This window comes from Amia ocellicauda, chromosome 15, assembly GCF_036373705.1.
Source record: "Amia ocellicauda isolate fAmiCal2 chromosome 15, fAmiCal2.hap1, whole genome shotgun sequence".
Lineage (NCBI taxonomy): Eukaryota > Metazoa > Chordata > Actinopteri > Amiiformes > Amiidae > Amia > Amia ocellicauda.
In genome coordinates, this window is record NC_089864.1 from 5,574,996 (window position 1) to 5,595,900 (window position 20,905).

The 20,905-nt window shown below is 41.3% G+C and overlaps 3 protein-coding genes across 4 annotated transcripts; 1 reads left to right on the top strand and 2 right to left on the bottom strand.

Moving 5' to 3' along the window:
• The first annotated feature begins 529 nt into the window (after positions 1 to 529).
• tmem229a (transmembrane protein 229A) lies at positions 530 to 4,902 on the top strand. Its single transcript, XM_066723801.1, has one exon. The coding sequence runs from the start codon at positions 982 to 984 to the stop codon at positions 2,032 to 2,034; it is 1,053 nt and encodes a 350-aa protein (XP_066579898.1). The 5' UTR covers positions 530 to 981; the 3' UTR covers positions 2,035 to 4,902.
• Positions 4,903 to 5,361: 459 nt separating this feature from the next.
• Positions 5,362 to 14,481, bottom strand: LOC136771467 (hyaluronidase PH-20). 2 transcript variants are annotated; one of them, XM_066723800.1, is made up of 4 exons: positions 14,000 to 14,481; positions 10,278 to 11,258; positions 8,188 to 8,277; positions 5,362 to 7,526 (listed from the first exon to the last, which is right to left on the bottom strand). In XM_066723800.1, exons 2-4 carry the CDS (start codon positions 11,232 to 11,234, stop codon positions 7,116 to 7,118), a joined length of 1,458 nt encoding a protein of 485 aa, XP_066579897.1. In that variant the 5' UTR covers positions 11,235 to 11,258; positions 14,000 to 14,481; the 3' UTR covers positions 5,362 to 7,115. The 2 variants fall into 2 exon arrangements, with proteins under 2 accessions (XP_066579897.1, XP_066579896.1); XM_066723799.1 differs by lacking the exon at positions 14,000 to 14,481 and adding an exon at positions 12,834 to 12,888.
• Positions 14,482 to 17,274: 2,793 nt separating this feature from the next.
• LOC136711062 (hyaluronidase PH-20-like) lies at positions 17,275 to 20,209 on the bottom strand. Its single transcript, XM_066687034.1, has 3 exons — positions 20,157 to 20,209; positions 18,740 to 19,707; positions 17,275 to 17,353 (listed from the first exon to the last, which is right to left on the bottom strand). The coding sequence occupies exons 2-3, from the start codon at positions 19,699 to 19,701 to the stop codon at positions 17,275 to 17,277; spliced, it is 1,041 nt and encodes a 346-aa protein (XP_066543131.1). The 5' UTR covers positions 19,702 to 19,707; positions 20,157 to 20,209.
• Positions 20,210 to 20,905: the final 696 nt, after the last annotated feature.

Here is a 20,905-nt window from a genome sequence, read left to right on the forward strand (position 1 = left end):
CACACACACACACTGACACCAATCTAATCTCATGTCTTCTGTAAATGTGTCAGTGAATTATAAGGAAGTGTATGAAACCTGATGTGACCTTAGTTCTCTTTATGGTTAGACCTCAGGAAAACCCAAAGTGCAGAAATGCAAACTCATCCGTGGGAAGCTTTATTGATGTGTTTGATGTGCTGGACGACAGAGTTTGCTTGCTGGCTTTCTTGCTCAAAGTGCCAAACAAACAAACAAAAGCTTTTTTTCACAATTATTTCATTAACAGCAAATGTATCAGTACTGGTACTCGGAACTGAGCACATATCATAGAAACAGAACTGTGTGAGAACTGGGGAAAACACACAACTGAGCCAATACTAATTTGCTGGAGTACTTTGATAAACGCTGGTTCTTTCAGATGCAATCTCACAACACTGAGCTGTAACTAAGCAATCGCTACTCATGAGGGTTGAATGCAGAGTGCTCAGCATCACCGCGCATGCGTGGTGGGAAGCATAAATTACTCTGGGTTCCTTCTCACAAAAGCAGAAAAGCTCTGTAGTGTGTCGTGGTTGGATACAGTGTCCTTTTACTGAAGCGCTGAAATAAAAGCAAATGCCATCTATTCCGTTAAAAAAAAAACAATCACAGCTGAAAAAAGCGATATACTGTTTATTATCCGACACTAATGGTGTTGTGCTCATGCTTTTTAATGCTATGTCCGTTACGTCACACAGAATACAAAGTTCTACCAGCTGTGAGATAGCGTGCACCAGATAAGAGTTGAGGTACGTCATAATCGAGGACGTCCTTTTTTTCCACCAGACGTGACGTCTCCTCCCGGCTCCAGTAATGCAGATTAGAGACGCTGTCAGGTGGTGGAGTTCAAATATTACAGCCGGCCGCGGTGCTCAGCGGGGGTACATGGCGCTGTGACCGAAGCGAGCAGCCGGACAGACCGACCTCCCGCCCCCGTGTCGCAGGAGGAAAGCCCCGCACATGAGGGTGATCATGTGGACGGGCCGCCGGCGAGAGAGTCCGCGGATGCGCCCCAGCCCGAGCCCGAGCCCCGGCCCGCCCCAGCAGCCCCGGCCGAGGGATCTGTCCAGTCCTGAAAGCGCAGGGAAATCAATGCACAGCCTGCCGGCGTGGATGCGCCTCTATTTCTACGGCATGCACGGCATCACGCTGGACATCCTCATCTCCTCGGCGGACACCTTCGCCCGGACCGGCGACTTCAAAATGCTGGGCTTCTCCTCACCCTACCTGTGCCTGGCGCACTCGGCCACCCACTTCGCCCTGGAGCGGCTGTACCTGCGCAAGAGCCGCTTCCTGGGGCGCCCGGCCGTGTTCAGCTACATCCTCTACCCGTGCGTGTACGTCGCGCTGCAGGTGCTGCTGGGCAACACCATGGCCGACATCAATCACGTCCGGGGTGTCTCGGCCGTGCATCTGGCTTTCCAGTACCTCGTCGCCCTCTTCTACTCCCAGGTGTTCCTCGGCGGCTTCCTGCGCCTGCAGTACCGGGCCTCCGAGACGCCGGCCGCCGGGGGGACCGTGCAAGGGCTGCCCGGCGCGGTGCGCTTCCTGTTCTTCGGCATGCACGGCTTTCTGGACGAGGTCATCTTCACGTCCCTCTTCAACCTGGTGGAGAAGTCCGACCGGACCTTGACGGGCCACACGTCGCTCTGGTCCTTCTTCATGTACGGCAGCTGCAGCTTCGTGGTGGAGAAGCTCTACGTCCACCTGCACTACCGCCGGGGCTGGGGTACAATGAAGCGGCTGCCCATCTATATCTGCTTCATCTACTCCTGGGAGCTGTGCTGGGGACTGATCCTGCGGCAGTACAACGCCTGCTCCTGGGACTACTCGCACTACCCCCTGAATTTCCAGGGGCTGGTCACGCTGCTCTACCTGCCCGGCTGGATCTGCCTGAGTCTGTACCAGGACGTGCTGTCCAACGTGCTCCTGCGGGTGCAGTGCGCCCAGGGCCAGCCCGGCCGGGGCGCCGTGAGCAATGGGCGGCAGTGTGCGGGGCATGCGGCCCAATAACGCGGGCATTGTGTAAGGACTTCCATCACAGCAGGGAGCACCTCTTTTAAAATCTTATTTCCTCAGAGAAATGACGGTAGCTGTTGATGCAGCCTTATGTGGCACATTATTTTGAATGCATGCAAAAAGTGATCCATTGTGCAGAGACCGCAGGAGAGAAGTGTCAGATCACACGACGCCGTTTGAATTAAATCGACGTGATTACCTTTAATTGGCACCTGAGATTTCGATGTATACAATGTTTATGTTGATGGAATTGGTGACAAAACGTAGGATAGGATAACATTTCGAGACAAACTGCAGTTGCTTCTATTTTGCACGGTAATATAAACTATGCTTTTGTTTACTTGTGTAATCATATTAATTAAATACAAACACACAAGGAAGACAGACGATTTTAATATTAATTTTAACAAAACAAACGTGTGCACATCTTGTATAGATAAATAATGTGTTAAAACACTAATTTATTCAAATTTGTTGCTTACTGCAGATCCCCCTAAGGACAGGCATGTAAACAGAATAATATACACAATATAATTGAATGGTACTTCATATGATATAGTATTTCAAAGCCAACATCCAAAGGTACTGTGCAGAATTACTCTTCCTTCTAGGAATGCACTCCACTCAGATTCCTGATCATGTTTCCCCAGCGCTACTAAACATATCAGAATAACAACAGGAGAGAGAGAGAGAGAACAAAAAATCAATCCCTGGCAATCCTCCTTTCAAATGGGTGGAGGGATTTTAAGGTAATCTTTAGAAATCAGCCATAATGAAAACATAAAAACAGCCCAGAGTTTTGCAGTCCTAAATTAGGCCAAGTCTATGTTTATCCTTGTATGTCAGAAATAGTGGGATTTTGAAATGGCCATGACATCTGTGCCGATGGTTAAAATGCAGTTTAATGTGTGTTCTGGGGATTTGCACAATATTGTCATCTCTAGCTAGAGGTTGATGGTGGGATACCAACAGTCAGATTGAGAATTTACAGATGCATAGGTAGAGACTTTGTCAGACTTTGTAGCTGTTTTACTGTGGTTATAAAGTCGATGTAACGGTATGAATCTGTGAAGTTAACCACACAGATTAGGGCCTGAGAGATTTAGTGCTTTAGGGCAACCTCTGGCAGATAACAATTCTCTTGAAAAAAAGGAACGGACATCATTCTTACAGTGATCTCTGCAAGTACTCTGTTCCATCTGATGAAAAAAGAAGACATTAAAGGCGTTGGATTAGATCTTGGAAGGTTATTATTATTATTTTGTATTTAAATACAGGACCAAAATATATATATATATATATATATATATATATATATATATATTGTGCATCGAAGCGTTTTGCACTGTGCAGACTTGCTATACATCAGCCAATTTTCTGACTGATTCTGATGGTAACTGTTTTAACATTTTTCCTGGCAGTCTATTTTTATCTTTTATTTTTTTATCCATTTTTTGTATAACTACTTGTTTGTACTGTTTGAGTGACACCAATGCCTTCAAATGCTTTCCAAAAATGAAAGTAGCATAGCAGAAGAAAAGCACACATTTTTGTAACAGTGAGAATGGCTCAAACTATTATTAGTTTGGGAAAACAAACAAACACAAATCCACTACTGATTTATTTTGGTTTGGTATCAGTATAGCATTGATGATTGCAACTGAATTTACCAACGCCAATTGATATCTGTTCGGTATGCTTCCAATTTCTCAAAATAATTATATCCCTACAGGCTTTAATTTCATATCCAAATATACTGCATGCATTGTGCTATATTTACTTTCTTGATTAGAAAAACCCTTTTAAGGCATTTTTAAACTGGGCTTTTATAAGACTGAATCTCAAAATTAGTACAAATATTTCATTGACTTTTAACAGTACTTTATGTGTTCAGAAACCTCAAAACCTCCTCAAAGCGTATGAGATCAAATTTGATTTTCAGGATTTCATTGTTGAACCACTCTCTCTTTTAAACAACAGAGCTCAGTTTAATTTGCATGTTCAAAATGAAAGACAAAGCTTATTAATCTGCTGTTTGTACAGTTTTGCTTTTGTGTGTGTTACTTCATGTAAGGCCAGATGCAGTTTTGCATGTTTTGCAGGGCAGGGCAATGGATGCAAACAGCAGGGAGGTAATTTGCAGTCAAAGACAAAAGTATTCAGTTTCCTACAGAAACTATGCAAACTAACTGGAAGAAAAAGTTAACACTTCACCTTAAATATTGATTTCAACCATTTAAAACTAATATCCTATATTTACAAAGGCATTTTCTGTTAGTAATTGCCATTTAAACAGTGACAAATGTCCATAGAGTGTATAAGAGATTGTGTATAACAAGATTAATCAGGCAGACTGAAAATTATTATTTATTTATTTATGTATTTATTGGCAGAAAGTTGTAGTTCAAGGCTAGAAAATAAAGATATAAAGTAAACAAAGAAGCTGGAAGTTATGTAAAGATACTTGGCATCCATAGCAGTGCCAGATCAGTTACTGTACTGAGAAATAAAGATGAAGTACCATTTAATATGATAGATCAAGCAATGTGCATGTTAACACAATACACAAACTGGTTCAAAGGTCCAAAATTAAAACCTTGAGGAACCAGTCAATTATTCAGCAGCAAACGAAATTTCACTTTGTAGCAGAACAAAGATTTCCAAAGAGACGGATCTGAAATGAGAGCTAGTAAGTCCTAGGACAACATCCTACGTTGTGGTATGTCAGAACCAAAGTTGACATCAACACAAAGGCCAAATGCCTGCAACGAATGGTTATTGTTGTGGTTACTGTTGAGCGTTGTGCTGGTTCCTTGATGATGTGGATATATTTAACTTGTGGGGCATGATATCTGAAGGAAACTGCTTCAAAATCTCCAGTCCATCTGCTGACTGAAACAATACCGATACGTCACAAGCTTATCAGAGCAGCCATGACAGCGACTCAAAGGACGCAGTCTCCCCAACGCAGCTCCTAACTGACCTTTGGCATCAGCTGATCGGATTCCGGTTAAAATATATTGCAGAGGGAAGTGAAGGCAGCTGGAAAGCATCATAAACTGAATCAATAAAAGGCCTCTTGTGCCGGAGAATGGAAATACAAATAAACATTGACTCACTGGACAGATGTTGACAAGTCTTCCAAAGTGACGCAACCTTTGCATGCTGAAGTAGAAGCCAAAGTACACAATGCGTACTTGCAGTGCATGTGAGCACTATTGTGTGCATGCATGACATTGTTCTTTTCCAGTGTGCTTTTATTTTTAATACATTTTAATATGATGCAGATTTCGTCCCCCCTTTCAAATGAATATAACAATGCAGTTTTAATTTTTGACTTTATTTAATTTTGCATAAAAAAGCATGACTTTGCACCGTGGTCTAATGTCCAAACTTCTTTCAAAGGTTTGGATAACAACAGGCATTTACTAGACAATGATACCACTTAAGATTCTCCAAAACTACATTAATTAAGCACTTAATCGGCTTTGAAAACAAACCTAAACGCCCAGAGGTACTTTGAGCATATCTTGATTGTGTGTTGGTGTATGGGTAAACCAAAGGAAGATATTAGTAGAAAAAATATTTAAAATAAAAATAATAATAATGTTTTGTATTCCACATGAGACAGTAAATGTAAATAACAACAATAAAAAGCAATAAGTCGTATGGCACTACATATTCTATTTATTGTTACAAATAATGCTATTAATTACAAAGAGTTCTCATTTATTAACCAAAGTTTTTTTTTTCTTATGTTAACAGTTTCCAATTAAAATTAAAATCTTTGTAAAGTACAAATTGTCTGTATCGGTTTGTTGATGCCTGTATTGTTATTTTTAGAGAGAGAGAGAGAGAGAGAGAGAGAGAGAGAGAGAAGAATGTCCTGTGCTTCCTGTAGGTGTCTGAGTTTGCAGGACGTGTTTCAGAGAGTTTGTTTTTAATGGCGCTTGCATCTTCCTTTTAGCTAGCCAAAAGAATACAGCCACTAGCCATGCACACCCACACTACACTCACACTACACAAGCAATTAGCAAAAAAGCACACTGCAATTCCTGGCACCTGCAATTCCACACACTCTATATGTACCAATCTTTGTTACCTGGTTCCCACAACCACTGAGGACCTGAGCCAGACACAAACTCTGCTCCCTTCCCTTACAGCAGGAGAGTTAATGATTGTTTGTCGTTTTTTCTCTGTGAGCCGTTACTCCGCGTCAGACGATGTGTTGCTGGTGTTTGTAAACTCCTGCCTGGAACCTCTCCCCCCCTTTACACGTGATTAGGTTCGCATCCCCAAAGATTAAAACCCTGGATGCAGGGAGGTCATGTGAAGGGCACTCGCTGTTACTAAGAAGGGTGGCTAATGGAATCTGTTGGCAGTCGTCTGTCCTAATACTTTAAAGGGCTTTAAGCCGCGCAGGAATGCTCTCCTTATACCTCTTAAAGGCCGTTCTGTTGAATGAGAGCAATGCATTTCAACAGTGCTCTGTGTACAAACAGTATTATGTGCATCAGATCCTATTAGTTCAATTCCCAGGCCTCCGTTATTATGTAATACTGTTGAGACTACTTATAAGAATAATGAAGGAAACTATATCACATTGTTCTTAGGCAGCTAGCTTGCATACATTTCTTCTAGCTTTATCAATAAGTTTGCTGCACACTAATTATTATAAGCACATTTGTTTCTATTAATTAAATTCCCGTTTAAGACAGTTTTAAGACTGTTTAAGACAATCATGTCTAAGACATGATGTATTAAAATGAATGTATACAATCATAGAAGCGGTACAAAAACAGTACAAAATATTTAATCATAATACAAATAAACAAATCTTGACCTCCTAGCAAAATCTATCACTATATCTGTATGTATATGTGGATGTAACTGCGTTAACCTTGAATGTTGGATTGTATTCAGGTCACCACACATTTGCTTCCATGGCAGAGTTTGTAGTTTAGCTTGTTTTACTAAACATACATTCATTTGACAATGTTTTAAAGGCACACAATAGTATTGGATATTGTTTCCCCCTGGATATCCCTCCCTGGCAGATCAACACATTAAATAAATCAAGACCTATAATGACCAAGGAGGACCACACAGAGAAGGAAAGTAAGAATCTCTACTGATGGTGCAAAGACAACACCTCGGTTGTAGAGTCTCTCTGGAATGGTGTTCAAAACCAGTGTCGACTCGCAGGGCTCCTCCGTGTAACACATGCAGGTGAACCGGTCTTCAAACCAGTCGATATCCTCCTGGGACAACTGGCCCTTCACCGAGAGCGACCCATCGTTGTATCTCTCGATGCTGTGTCTGCTGGGATCCAGGTGCAGGTAATCACTGGAGTTCCAGTTCTTCCTCAAGCATCTCCCATTGTCCCCACACAGGGCCGTGCTGCAGAACCGGGCGGCCGTGGACACGTTGAGCATGTACGGGTTCATGGTGTTGACTAGGTATTGTTTCGCAGCGCTGCAGGAGAACTGAAGGTGAGAGACACACAACAAAATGAACACAAGGAATGTCAGAGAGCAGAAGCAACAGACACATCCAGGCTCGTATGCAGTCACTCTTCACTCGCTGTGTAGATTTCTAGTCTCAGTCCTATCCTGCCAAATAAAGAGACCCAAACTCCAGCCTTCCAGCGAACTGCTCTCAGGCCACAACATGCGGCAGTTTGAACATGTCTATTCCTGCTCCTTCTGCAAAAAAAGCAAGTCTATAAATATATATAGAAGGTGACCACATAAAAGATGAGCAGATAAAATCATGAGCTTTACAGGCGTGACGTGGAAAAGAGAAGCTGTAGGTCGAAGCAAGTGGAAACATCTTGGGGAGCCTTCATCCAGCAGTGGATCGATACGGGCTGATGATGATGATGATATATATATTCAGAGAGTCTTAAAGGCTAATACAGAATGTGACTTTCTGTTTGTGTAAAAACTGAAAACTCTGATTGACTGAAGCCCATTAACTTCAAACTATGTATATAAATATAATCATTACCAATATACAATAAGTACCTTGGTGTTTATATTACCATTCCCATCTCCAAACTCACGTAATATATATATAGATACATGATTTTACAGATCAAACATTAACACGTTTGGCAAACAATCTGCGATATGAAGGCACACCTACCGCACTCACTGACACGTTCAGGTCCCCCCAGGCGATCGCACCTGCGGAGCCCAAGGCGGCGGCTTCTCCGATGGTGTTCACCAGGTCATACTAGAGCAAGAGCGATAGAAATGTGCAGCATGAGGCAGGGAATACTGACAAAGAGGTCTAGTGTTTCATGCTTTGATACATACCGTTTCAAGCTGCTGAGGGATTGGCCTGGACTCCTTTACAGTATAGGAGGTTTATAATGTGGCAGTTGCTGAGAAATAGTTAAGGTTGTAGGAATAAACTTTACACAGAATCCTGATGGTGTTTCCATCATATTTGCTGAGTGTGTCTATTTCGTGTCTGAGGATGGGCAACACCTGTAAGGCCACGGGCAGTAAGTGCAAGATGTTCCCAAAACAAAAGCTACTTGGAGACTCGCATGTTTTGACTAGAATCAAGGTAACAAGTAGAAACAGAAGCGGTGCAGTTAATAATCATTGGCTGTGGGTCAGAAATAGGGGCAGCTGGAGCCCATGGTTGATGGCTATGAACGCCTGCAAGAATTAAGAACATAAGAACATAAGAAAGTGTACAAACGAGAGGAGTCTCTTCGACCCGTCGTGCTTGTTTGCTGTCCTTTAATAATGAAGTGATCCAAGGATCCTATCCAGTCTATTGCATTCTATATGCTAAAAATGAACTGAACTGCAAGCTAGTGAATTAACACATTTCTGGAGGCCTGGAGCTGGTCTTCTCTGAGGTGCAGAGTTGACTGCTCCTTGTCTTTAATATACAGGATTTTCTGCAGCAGTTGTGACACCTCTCTTGGTCTATGTTGCCCTTCATGGTGGCACACATTTGTTCCTCCACTTGGAAGAAGAAATTGCATTAATGAATCAACGCACACAATGCTGTTGTCTGAAGTCCACATTCAAATTTGTCACAGAGGTTGGAAACAAGGTTTTCCCAGCAAACCGTCATAACTGCTGCATATCGTTGGTATACAAATATGCTGCCAGCATGTAAAATACATGGTCACCCTATTTCTGCCACAGATTAGCACATGCATGTCTGCTCATATGTTGTGTGTGTTACCACAGGCTGGTAAATGTGATGGGCACTGGGTATGCATCGTCATCTTTATAACTCACTCGATTCAAATAAACAGCTCAAGTGTCCTTTGAGTTTACAGGTGTCACCCAAAGTACCACAATGCACCAAAGTCACTGATGCCAGGTAAGAGAAAAGCTGCTGTACTTAATAGAGTACTAAAGTTATTAAATATTTAAGTTTTTTTTCTGCAGCTCATTTGTGCACAGTGCTCTGTTTTGTGTTGTTTCATCGGGCCCCAAGGGCAGGGATAGGAGAGGAGAAAGGAAACAGGCTGGTCAGACAATGAGCGGCACAGTCTGGGGGTGAAATGAAGCCAGGATTTGCATGATTCCAGGAAGAAATATTTTCCTAGTACAGATATTTGTATTTACTTTAGGTGAACAGCTGCCTGCTGTTGATTTCCTGTTGCCTTTATTTACTTACCTGTATATGCATTGTTGTGCTAACGTGTTTTTTTTTCATGATAATACAAGGAAACTAAACCTTTGTGCTTAATGTTAACATATTTACACATGTATTTAAGATCACACTTAAAGAGACTACTGGTTTTAATGTCTAATCAGATCAATTTGAAAAGCAGTCTATTTTGCTTATCCATAATAATACAAAATATGTCCTATGCGATATTAGAAAACAATTGGATTCAAGACTAATTTACTGTAGAGGGTTTTGGTCATAGTACAGTACAGTATACACTATAGATATACATATACATTGACCACTAGATGGGGGTGTTTTGTATTGCTTCAACAGAAGCTGGTAACAGAAGGAGGAAGGGAGTTCTCCAAACGGATATTGCACAGGATGAAAACAACACAAATCCAGGACCTGCAGTATTGTGTGGTGTGGTGAGTGGGTTGTAAATGGGTCACATGTGAAAGGAAGGGTGTTTGTGTTATGGGGAGGTGTGTGAAATTGGCAGTCCCAGTGTCAGCTCCATGAAAAAACATTCCCCAGGGACTTCTAGTCAAGCGTCTATTCAGGAATTGCCATGAGCAGCAACTTACCTCAGACAAGTAAACTGAAAGGGTGTCTTTGTACACGGGACGGATATAAGCGTAGATGGGGATAGAGTAATTTTTATTGGGGAGCATGGAGACCCTCATGGATTCTTGGATGCGGTGACGGACATACATGGTAGCTTTCGGGGAGTCCTTCAGTATCAACTCCAGATATATCGAGGGGTACAGTGCCTCCGACTCCTGCCACAGCCACAGAAGCTGGTTGTTCCTGTCCTGCTCGATCTTGGGGCACCTTCCTGTGTAGTTCCACAGGACGTCTCTGTACTCATAGTTGTAGCAGTCCGGGAACAGGTAGTAGCCCCACAGGCGATTGGGCTTCAGTGACTTGCCGAGCTTCAGAGATTCCCTGAAGTAAGCCTTGGCTGCCTCCTCGAAGTCTTTCTTGGCTTTCTCCTCCGCCTTGACCAAGTTCAAGCTGAGGTCGCTCTGGATCACCAGGTCGATGGAGTGCCTCTTGTAGATGCTCTTGCTGCCCCAGTTCCTTGCCCACTGCGGCCTCCACTCTTCGAAGTCAAGGACAGTGAAGCCCGGATGGTCAGAGGGGATGTAGAAGCTGATGTTCAACTTGGCCAGTCTCAGATGCTCTTTGAAGTCAATCAGCTGAGGGATGCCTCCGTTGTAGGACTTCCCTGTGTCTTTGTCCATGTAGGGGAAGACGCCGAATCTGTCGATGTAGAACAGGGTGATGCTCTGGTTGGTGGAAGCCTTCAGTGTGCTGCTCACGAACTGGAAGTGCTCCAGGGGCAGGCGGAGGCCAAATCTGCTGCGGCACAGTTCTGTGGGTGCGTTCCACATGAATTGGAAAGGTAAGTTGACTCCTAACGGGGGTGCGGTGTGGAGCAGAGCATGGCAAGCGTTGAACAGGGTTAAGAGAATAAGGCAGCAGGTTGAACTCCGAGGAGCTGCAGCCAGGAACCGTCTCAAGGGGAAGAGTAAGTCCATTTCAGGCCGAATACACTGGTACGGCTGGAAGAGGTCAAGATAAATAAAGCTTTCATAATATGCAAAACATCAGGTGGTCAAGGTGGTCACACCTTGTATTCGAACTGCTGTCACAGGAACACACCTAAAACCAAATCAACACAGCTCCATACAAGTGACACAGCTTGCACACTGCACAGCACTAAACTGCACAGCAAGATCCTGAAACACAGGGTTTCCAAGTCTAGGTGAGCATAAGGGGTCATCATAAGATGCACACAAGGAGTCCTGTAATCAGTCTCTTAAAAATAAATAGATACCAACACTTACATGTTCTCATCCCCATTTCAAAGCTGGAATTAAGCAGAACAGCAACTTTAAGAACTAAAATGTCGGGAACAATATTTCTATTTGGTATGACTTTATAGACCACAGATGTAATATAACGTTTAAAGTACTCCATTGTGTATTTGAATTTGGACTGTTAAATGTCTGTCATTTGATGCACATCGTATCATACTGATATAAATATCAACAATGTGGTGTGACTAGACCACACTCAAGAACTATTATATTTAAAACCGACCTGCTTACCTTTCAAATGTTGTTTGCTTTTGTTTTCTGTTGTTTTTATTACCTGGGCAACGGTTTCAATACAGAAAGCATCCTGACGTCACTTATTTTGTTTTAAAATTCTGCCATCTAAACTGAAGTAACATAATATATTTTTGTATATGTATGTGTGTGTTTTTTGGAAGCAAAATAGTTGGTGGTTGAAATTATCTCCGTACAACCGACGAAGAATTAAACCATCTCTCAGCAGTGCCAGTATTGATTACAGATATATACTTAAATATGAATTAAGCCTTTGTTTTACGGTGAGGTGTGAGCAGTGTGTGTATTAAATAATGTTCTACAGGTAGAAGAATTTGATTAATGGAAACAAAAGACTCCAGAAACTCACTTTGTTATTAAGTATGTATGCAGAAAATAGTCAGTGTCTTCTTGCCTATTCTGAAACTTCATTAAAGTTCATGCAATATAAATAATACATTTATTATCGCATTAAATATATGATAAACCATAATACTGAGAGTGGAAGAGTATTGAAAGTTAGCATAATGGCGAGAAAATCCAGCCAGCCATGATGAAGACAAACACAATGATATTCGAGTACACAGAGTGGGCTGTGACTTAGCTTAATCAATAGCCCAATGGACTTGAATGGTGTCAATGGAGTTCCCACACTGAGAAATGCCTCAAACAAAAGGCTCTCAGAGTCCAGTTTTTTCCTCCAGTTATACCTCAAGATCAAATTACAGTTACCTGAAACTCCTTTCATAAATGGATTAAGTTCCCAAAACACAGACAGTTCTGTTTTCTCTTCCAAACCCTGATCAGTTCGGCATCCTCCAAGAAACAAGAGTATCGTTTTCCGGTATGAAAGCTGTGTGGTTTACTAATAAGTTACACATCAGAGTGGAGTAAAGAGGCTGCTTTATTAAGGTAGTGTTAAAAAGCTACAAAGCTACTTGGCTCCGAAGACCAAACTTAAATATTCCACTTAATTAATTGTGAATGTAGGAAAAGTACATACACCTCATTTAATGCTTTCCTTACCTGCTCTGCTTCCCCCCGTGTCTTCATGTGTCATAGGAGACAGTGAGGTTTGCTCGGTGTGGCACTTAAAAGAACAACCACCCACCCCCACACCCCCACTCACACGCTCTCAGAAATATGCTGTAACTGATTCACAGGGAGAATTGTGCTCTGCAATCCGGCCCCGTTCCGCTTGAGATGAAGGGTCGGAAATCAAAGTTCCTTGATTGTTGCACGATCAGGAAATGGGATTTAGCACCAATTGTTTATTAATATGTAAATATATTTTTTTCTCAAGTAAAATGTAAGTGGATCAGAATAAAATAAAATCAGATGTAGGGATAAAGACCTACTTCAACCTGACACAGAAGTTTTGTTTTTAAAACATAATGTCATTCACTTCAAAGTTATTTGTGACATATATATTTACTGATATAATTATTGATAAGCTTTAAATCAGATAGATATGGTACAAAACATTATTTAAATACAAAACCACATTGAAAATAATTGTGCTTTGGTAGGTCAGATAATTAAGGAAATGGACGCCTTTGCTTTTTATCATCATTATTATTATTATTACCGATGTGTCAGTCCCACATGTACTATTTATTATTCACAAACCAAAATCCTGTCTCGTCACAGGAGTAACTGTGTGTGTGTTGCGATACTGTAGAAACAGCTCTCCCTGATCCTCAGAAAGTGCCAGGCTGCTGCCCGGATCCAGGTTGGTGTGGATGTGTCAACATTGTGCTGTGTTTATGAAACAAGTGGCATGCTTTGTTGGCGTGACCCTGATTAAGAGACATTTATTAACCTCTTCAGATCGAGCTTCAAACACAAGTGACAAAGCACCAAGCAAATACCTTTCTACAAATGTATCAGTATGTATGTAAATAGAGACAGGGAAGGAGAGAGAGGAGAGAGAAAGACATCTTCCCCTAAGAATGAATAAAGGTGTTTACTCTCTGAGATGCATCTGTTCTTTTAACAGCAACTTCACTTAACATTGCACGTAAAGCTCACTTGCTCCCAGCGAATCTCAGCTAATTCCCTTCAAATGCACTTTACAGTGTAAGATATAACGGTTTGCTGATACCTCAACATCTAGACATCATTTACAGCATAAAAGATCTCAAATATTATCAACCTGAGCATAAATGTTGGAGCAGGATATTTCAACTCACCGTCAACTGTTTTATTCAGCACGAGCTCAACAGAAAAAAGTGTTTCTCTTCCCAGCGATGCCTGTTGAAGATTCCCCACTTTGGAACGGGCTTTTGGAGTATTCCATGCACTCCAGTCTCTTGCTAGTCCTTACACGTCATTTATTTTGACATCCTGAACAATGAGATATTCCGAGTTTTAGCCGGTTTCCTTGCGGCCTGTGCTGTAGGTTAAAGCATGAACGCATTCCTGTTCAGACACATCTTGATTTATTTCATTATTTCGAAGGAGAAATTTGTGCATACTTCCCTCAGCCAGGTGGGCAAAGTACAGCACGTTAATGATATGAATGGTTTAGTCTTATGCGTCTCCTAACAGCTGGAAAAACATGTTCTCTTCATTCTCACTCTTCTATGGAGTAAAGAGAGAAAAGACATTGTATGCCTGAAGCATTCATACAATTAACTTGCAGTACGTTCCTCACCTGACTGAGGGAAGCATGCACAAACTTCTCCTTTGAAATAATGAACTACACATATTTATTTTTTCACCCAAGTGATCTTGAATCATGGCCTTCAGAGACTACAATCGTGCACAGCTCCGGGTTTTGAGTAGGGTGCATTTGCACACACCTGGCCCACTGGAGACACGACTCTGGGCAGGTCGGTGTTGATTCCCTGACTGACATTTGATTCCCCCAGGCTACATATCACTAAAGGCAACTGGCTTTCAGAGTAGCATCTATTCATTCTGATGGGGATTTTGGGCGTGGGTATGTTCCTCCCAAAACACTTATGAATGTCATTAGTATAAACACTGTGTCCTCTGGGGCAATGTCAAAATGTATTTCTTCACCCTGTCTTTTTAAAAAACTAAATGGAACTGTGTTAAAGGCGAATGTAGCTTGGGGGTAGATGTGCATCATAGACAGGGTTGAATTTCAAAGACCTGTGTGTGCATCCACATGTGCATAAAATATTTCTTTGGCGCCTGTACAAAACCTATTAGACACATCAAAAAGGCGGCAACGTCTGTGACTGGATGCAGGCCTTGGGTGCACGCTTGTAGCAAAACATTACAGAAACAAGTAAAGACAGTGTGAAAACAATTGTTCTGCAACCAAGAACAGAAAAAATGATATTATAGTCTTGTATAACAAAAAGAAAGCTCTCCCAAGTCACTTCTGCTATGGGTGTTTGGCACGCTGTGGGCTGCACTCTTTTCTGCGTGCGTTTAGGATTAAGATCATTTATTAAAACAGCTACAAAGCAACACATATAGAGACTGCGATTATGAAAAAAATACAATATTATGAAAGACATTTCATATTTTAACGTTTCAGTGTATTAATGTTTATATATATGTCGACATCTGCTCTGCAAGAACCAGGCCAGTGATTGGTGAAGAAATTAGAAGCAATCATACGCAATTAACAGCAACTTTTTCCCATTGCAACTGTGTTTACTAACATTTTGGTTTGAAACATGGTAGTTTTCAATTAAATGAACCAGGGTGAATGTAAAGCATTATACACTCACCTAAAGGATTATTAGGAACACCTGTTCAATTTCTCATTAATGCAATTATCTAACCAACCAATCACATGGCAGTTGCTTCAATGCATTTAGGGGTGTGGTCCTGGTCAAGACAATCTCCTGAACTCCAAACTCAATGTCTGAATGGGAAAGAAAGGTGATTTAAGCAATTTTGAGCGTGGCATGGTTGTTGGTGCCAGACGGGCCGGTCTGAGTATTTCACAATCTGCTCAGTTACTGGGATTTTCACGCACAACCATTTCTAGGGTTTACAAAGAATGGTGTGAAAAGGGAAAAACATCCAGTATGCGGCAGTCCTGTGGGCGAAAATGCCTTGTTGATGCTAGAGGTCAGAGGAGAATGGGCCGACTGATTCAAGCTGATAGAAGAGCAACTTTGACTGAAATAAGCACTCGTTACAACCGAGGTATGCAGCAAAGCATTTGTGAAGCCACAACATGTACAACCTTGAGGCGGATGGGCTACAACAGCAGAAGACCCCACCGGGTACCACTCATCTCCACTACAAATAGGAAAAAGAGGCTACAATTTGCACAAGCTCACCAAAATTGGACAGTTGAAGACTGGAAAAATGTTGCCTGGTCTGATGAGTCTCGATTTCTGTTGAGACATTCAGATGGTAGAGTCAGAATTTGGCGTAAACAGAATGAGAACATGGATCCATCATGCCTTGTTACCACTGTGCAGGCTGGTGGTGGTGGTGTAATGGTGTGGGGGATGTTTTCTTGGCACACTTTAGGCCCCTTAGTGCCAATTGGGCATCGTTTAAATGCCACGGCCTACCTGAGCATTGTTTCTGACCATGTCCATCCCTTTATGACCACCATGTACCCATCCTCTGATGGCTACTTCCAGCAGGATAATGCACCATGTCACAAAGGACGAATCATTTCAAATTGGTTTCTTGAACATGACAATGAGTTCACTGTACTAAACTGGCCCCCACAGTCACCAGATATCAACCCAATAGAGCATCTTTGGGATGTGGTGGAACGGGAGCTTCGTGCCCTGGATGTGCATCTCGCAAATCTCCATCAACTGCAAGATGCTATCCTATCAATATGGGCGAACATTTCTAAAGAATGCTTTCAGCACCTTGTTGAATCAATGCCACGTAGAATTAAGGCAGTTCTGAAGGCGAAAGGGGGTCAAACACAGTATTAGTATGGTGTTCCTAATAATCCTTTAGGTGAGTGTATTTGAATGATACATTACAATAAAGAATAGATGAAACCCCACCCAGAATATAAATACAGCATTATGTCTTTCACAAAATTAGTCATTACTGTTCAAACATATGGAATAAGTGTATTTGAAGTATGTATAAAATATATTTAGTGAAATAAACAGCTCTGGAAAAAATTAAGAGACCACTCCAGAAATCAATGTTAAGTGGTCTCTTGATCTTTTCCAGAGCTGTATTTATATTTATGTGATTTTATATTCAAGTCAACTAATGCAACAGTGTCTCATAAAAAGTAGATTTTTTATATAAAGTATATATATTTTTTCTCAACCAATTATTTATTTTTAATGCATGCAATCATTTATCTATCTATCTACGTCTGCTGATGCACTATGGTCACAGATGCTTTCCAATTAAGAGTCTCCACAGCTCATCCCAGCGTAGCAATGGCAAGAGAAGTGTTCTGCTATTTCCTTCAGGTCACTGTGAGATGGTGAACCAACAGCAACATGTTTCCCGTCCGCATTTTGTTGCATGTTGAAGTTAGTGGGGTTTAAGTGCAGGTAGCGGCTGGAGTGCGGGTCCTTTCTGACACATCTGCCCTTGTCCGCTCACAGCTGGGAGCTGCACAGCTGGGTTGCAGCAGAGACATTGGCCAGATAAGGATTCAGGATCTCTTCTAAATATTTACCCATGGCTGAACATTTCTCCTGTAATGAAAAGAAACGATGCATAAACAAACAAAGCATTAATATACCTTAAAAACAATTTAATATGCAAGGAATGGTATTATAAATTATTTTAAAGCTGTTCAAACACAAATCATTAAAAAAAATACATTTCTTTGTAGTTACTTATGCTACTGAGTTAATAGTATATACCCTGACTGTTTTATAAAAGTGCGAGATAACTGGTCAGTTTATTTTGTGTTTCTAGGTAAAGCAAGTTGGTGACGGATGTTTCAAGGTCAATGGTGTATTTCAGGTTAACTGCAATGCTGAAAGCTGTTTTTATAATTTTGGTTTCCTATATTATCATTATGCTCTCAATATTGTCGATTAACTGTAAGTAATTCATATATCAATTAACTCATTTTGCCTTAATTTGCATAACGTTGGGTAAACAGCAGCTCACCCCGAATGCAATAAACTTAAACCATGTAAAACCCGAGAGGGAGAGGATCATTTTATTGAGCATATTGGCTGAAGTTAGGCCAAAACACACATGTAAACTCGGCAATTGATAACTGTGATCTCCTCCCAATACAGTTAACCCTAATCTGAGACCCAAATCCTAAACTGAAACCTAAACTATTGAATTTAGAGGGTCTTCACACCCATTTCTTATCTGGTTTTACTTCATTGCAATCTCTGCAGTTTTCTCTGTGTGCAAGCATGCATTCAAAAGTCTCTGAAAAGACAGAATTGATAAATGTGTCAGGTTCAGTGAAAACTATTGATCTAACTCAATGACATGCCAAATAATTTGTATATTTTCCACTACAGCTGTATGCATGACTTGACTCTTGGTTTCTCAACATCTGCTGTCTACACTGATATATGTAGTGTCAGGTAGTACAGTTACCTCATCACTGAAGTCAGCAGAAGCTCCCCAAAACACCATTCCTGCAGCGCCCAGAGCAGCGCTCTCCCCAACCGCATGCACAAGATCCATCTGTCCACAGACACATTCGTTCTGTCAATGTAGAAACTAAATACAGCTCTTAAAACATTTGCACGATCTCAGCTACATTGTATTTGTGCAAGGGTCCTGACATTTATTTTCAAGTGCACAAGATATTTAAAAGCAAAAGCTCATTTTGTAAGTTATATGTATGTATTAATCTATGTGACATAATCCTTATCCTTACTAAGTATGTAAGTCCTTATCCCTCTGTATACGTATTGAATGAATTTGGATAGGGAATCCTATTTCAGTGACTCATGTTGTCACTGTTTCGTGGTTTCAAACTTGAAGACATGTTGTCATGGCATTGGGTACCCTTGTTTTGGGCGCACCTTGTGCTCATGGTGCGTCTGGGTGTGCGTACACGGACAAGTTTCGTATCCCAGTCTGCAGTACACACCTGGCTCAGGAATTGCTGGGTGTGACCAACGATGACCGGGCGGTTGTACACGTACACGGGGATGGGCTCAGAGCGTCTTGGCCGCTGAGCCACTCTCATGGCCTCAAGAACACGGTGGCGAACAAACAGTGCGGCCTTCCACGAATCCTTCAAGTCTTCCAGGAAATAGATGGACGGATACAGAGCTGTGCTTTCTTCCCAGAGCCAGTGGAGACCATCATTGCGTGCCCTCTCTGCCTCTGGGCATTGGCCCGTGTAGTTCGTGTTGAGTATGTGCCTGTGGTTGTAGCAGTTTGGGAACAAGTAGAAGCCCCATCGCTGATTGGGCCTCAACGTCTTCCCCAGTTTCAACGTCTCCCTCATGAATTCTCTCGCAGCTCTTTCAAACTCGCCACTATCCAAGGAAAGCTTCTGGTAAATGATCTTCCTCGCCCAGTTCCTCATCCAGACTGGTCTCCAATCTTCCCAGTCGATCACTGCCAAGCCATTGGCCTTCTCCGAGGAGATGTGGAAGCTGATGTCTTCCGCTGCCTGTTCTAGGTGTCTCTGCAGGTTGCCATCCTGTGGGATGCCTCCATTGTGGAGCTCGGCGGTCTGTTCATTTACGAAGGGGTAAAGACCCAGCCTGTTGTTATAGAACAGAGTGAGAGGCTGGTCTATAGCACTGGCCGCAGGAGAACTCACGGCAGAAAACTGACTCAGGTCTAACGAAATGTCATGCTTTTCTGAACAGGGATCTGATGGTGCATTGAATATAAAAGCAAAGGGGGTATTTTTGTAAAGAGGATGAGCTTTGGTGCTGGGATGATGATGCAAGCAAACAATTCTCTGGCTGATCAAACTCGTTATTGTCGTAAATGTTATGCAGCAGGATGCGCTGAGCAGAGTCTTCATGATGTGCTGTCATGCGGGTTGAAACGAACCAAAGAGAAGAAAATGACGTATTACTTACACCACTATATAACTTCAACGGCACAGATTTTCCACAGACATTTGAATTCTCATGTAGAACCTGCTTTTTAATTAAAATAAATGCTAAGCTTGAGTATATTTTATTATTATTTGTGTAAATAATAAACATCTAAAAAACAATAGCAATTTACGTTGAAGTGAATGACTGAATATAAATATCCACATTCTCATGGGAAAACCTTTTCTTGAATACACAGTAACAGAAAACAAAAGTGTTTCGCAAGAGAGCTTGTGAATCCAGGGCTACATGCAGCCTATATAGTGCATTCTTACAAAGCTCTAAAAAATATACTATAATATATCAAATCCAGGTCACTGCAGTTTGATTGAGTTACAGTACAACACAATTACTAGTTTAAAGCATTTTTTAGTTTTACCTTTAGTTGGCTTCTTCGGCAGCAGGTAGTGCAGGCGATGAAGTCCTGCAACAATTCTCTCTTTAAATCAAGGAAGCCACCAGGTCTGCTGTGGCCCTTATATAGAAAGAGTCCATATAAACAATTGCGGTCAGATAACTCCCTGGACAAGCCTTCCTTTCTTTGAGAAACCATAATACCAAGCAATAAGCTAAATTGTAAACAGCAAACTACATATACTAAAAACCTGACATGTTCTGTTACACCTGAATCCACGCTAACTGACTTTATTAAAGGAATATGAATGGCAAGCCAAGTTATCATTTAAAGCTATCTTAAATTGCATTTCAAGATATCTTTAAATATTTATGCATATGTAAAGATATCTGTACATTTATTTTAGATATTGTTAAATATGTAAAGATATCTTGAAATGAATTAGTGATATATCTAAATTAATTTCAGAAATGTTTTGAAGATATCGTCCAATGCTCTTTTAAATAAGATATCTGGAATTAATTTAAAGATATACTGTATTAAATACACTTCAATATATATGCAAATAACTTCCTGTATGTAGCGTGAGATTATCACTTCCTGTTCACGCGTTCATTAATTTCTATGTAAACAGGAAGTCATTTACAGATATCTTAACATTATTTGTAGATATCTCAAAAAAGACAATTTCAGATATCTCGAAATTAACAGGCGATATCCTGAAATTAAATAAAGATATCTTTACATTTCTTAAAGATATCTTGAAATTAATT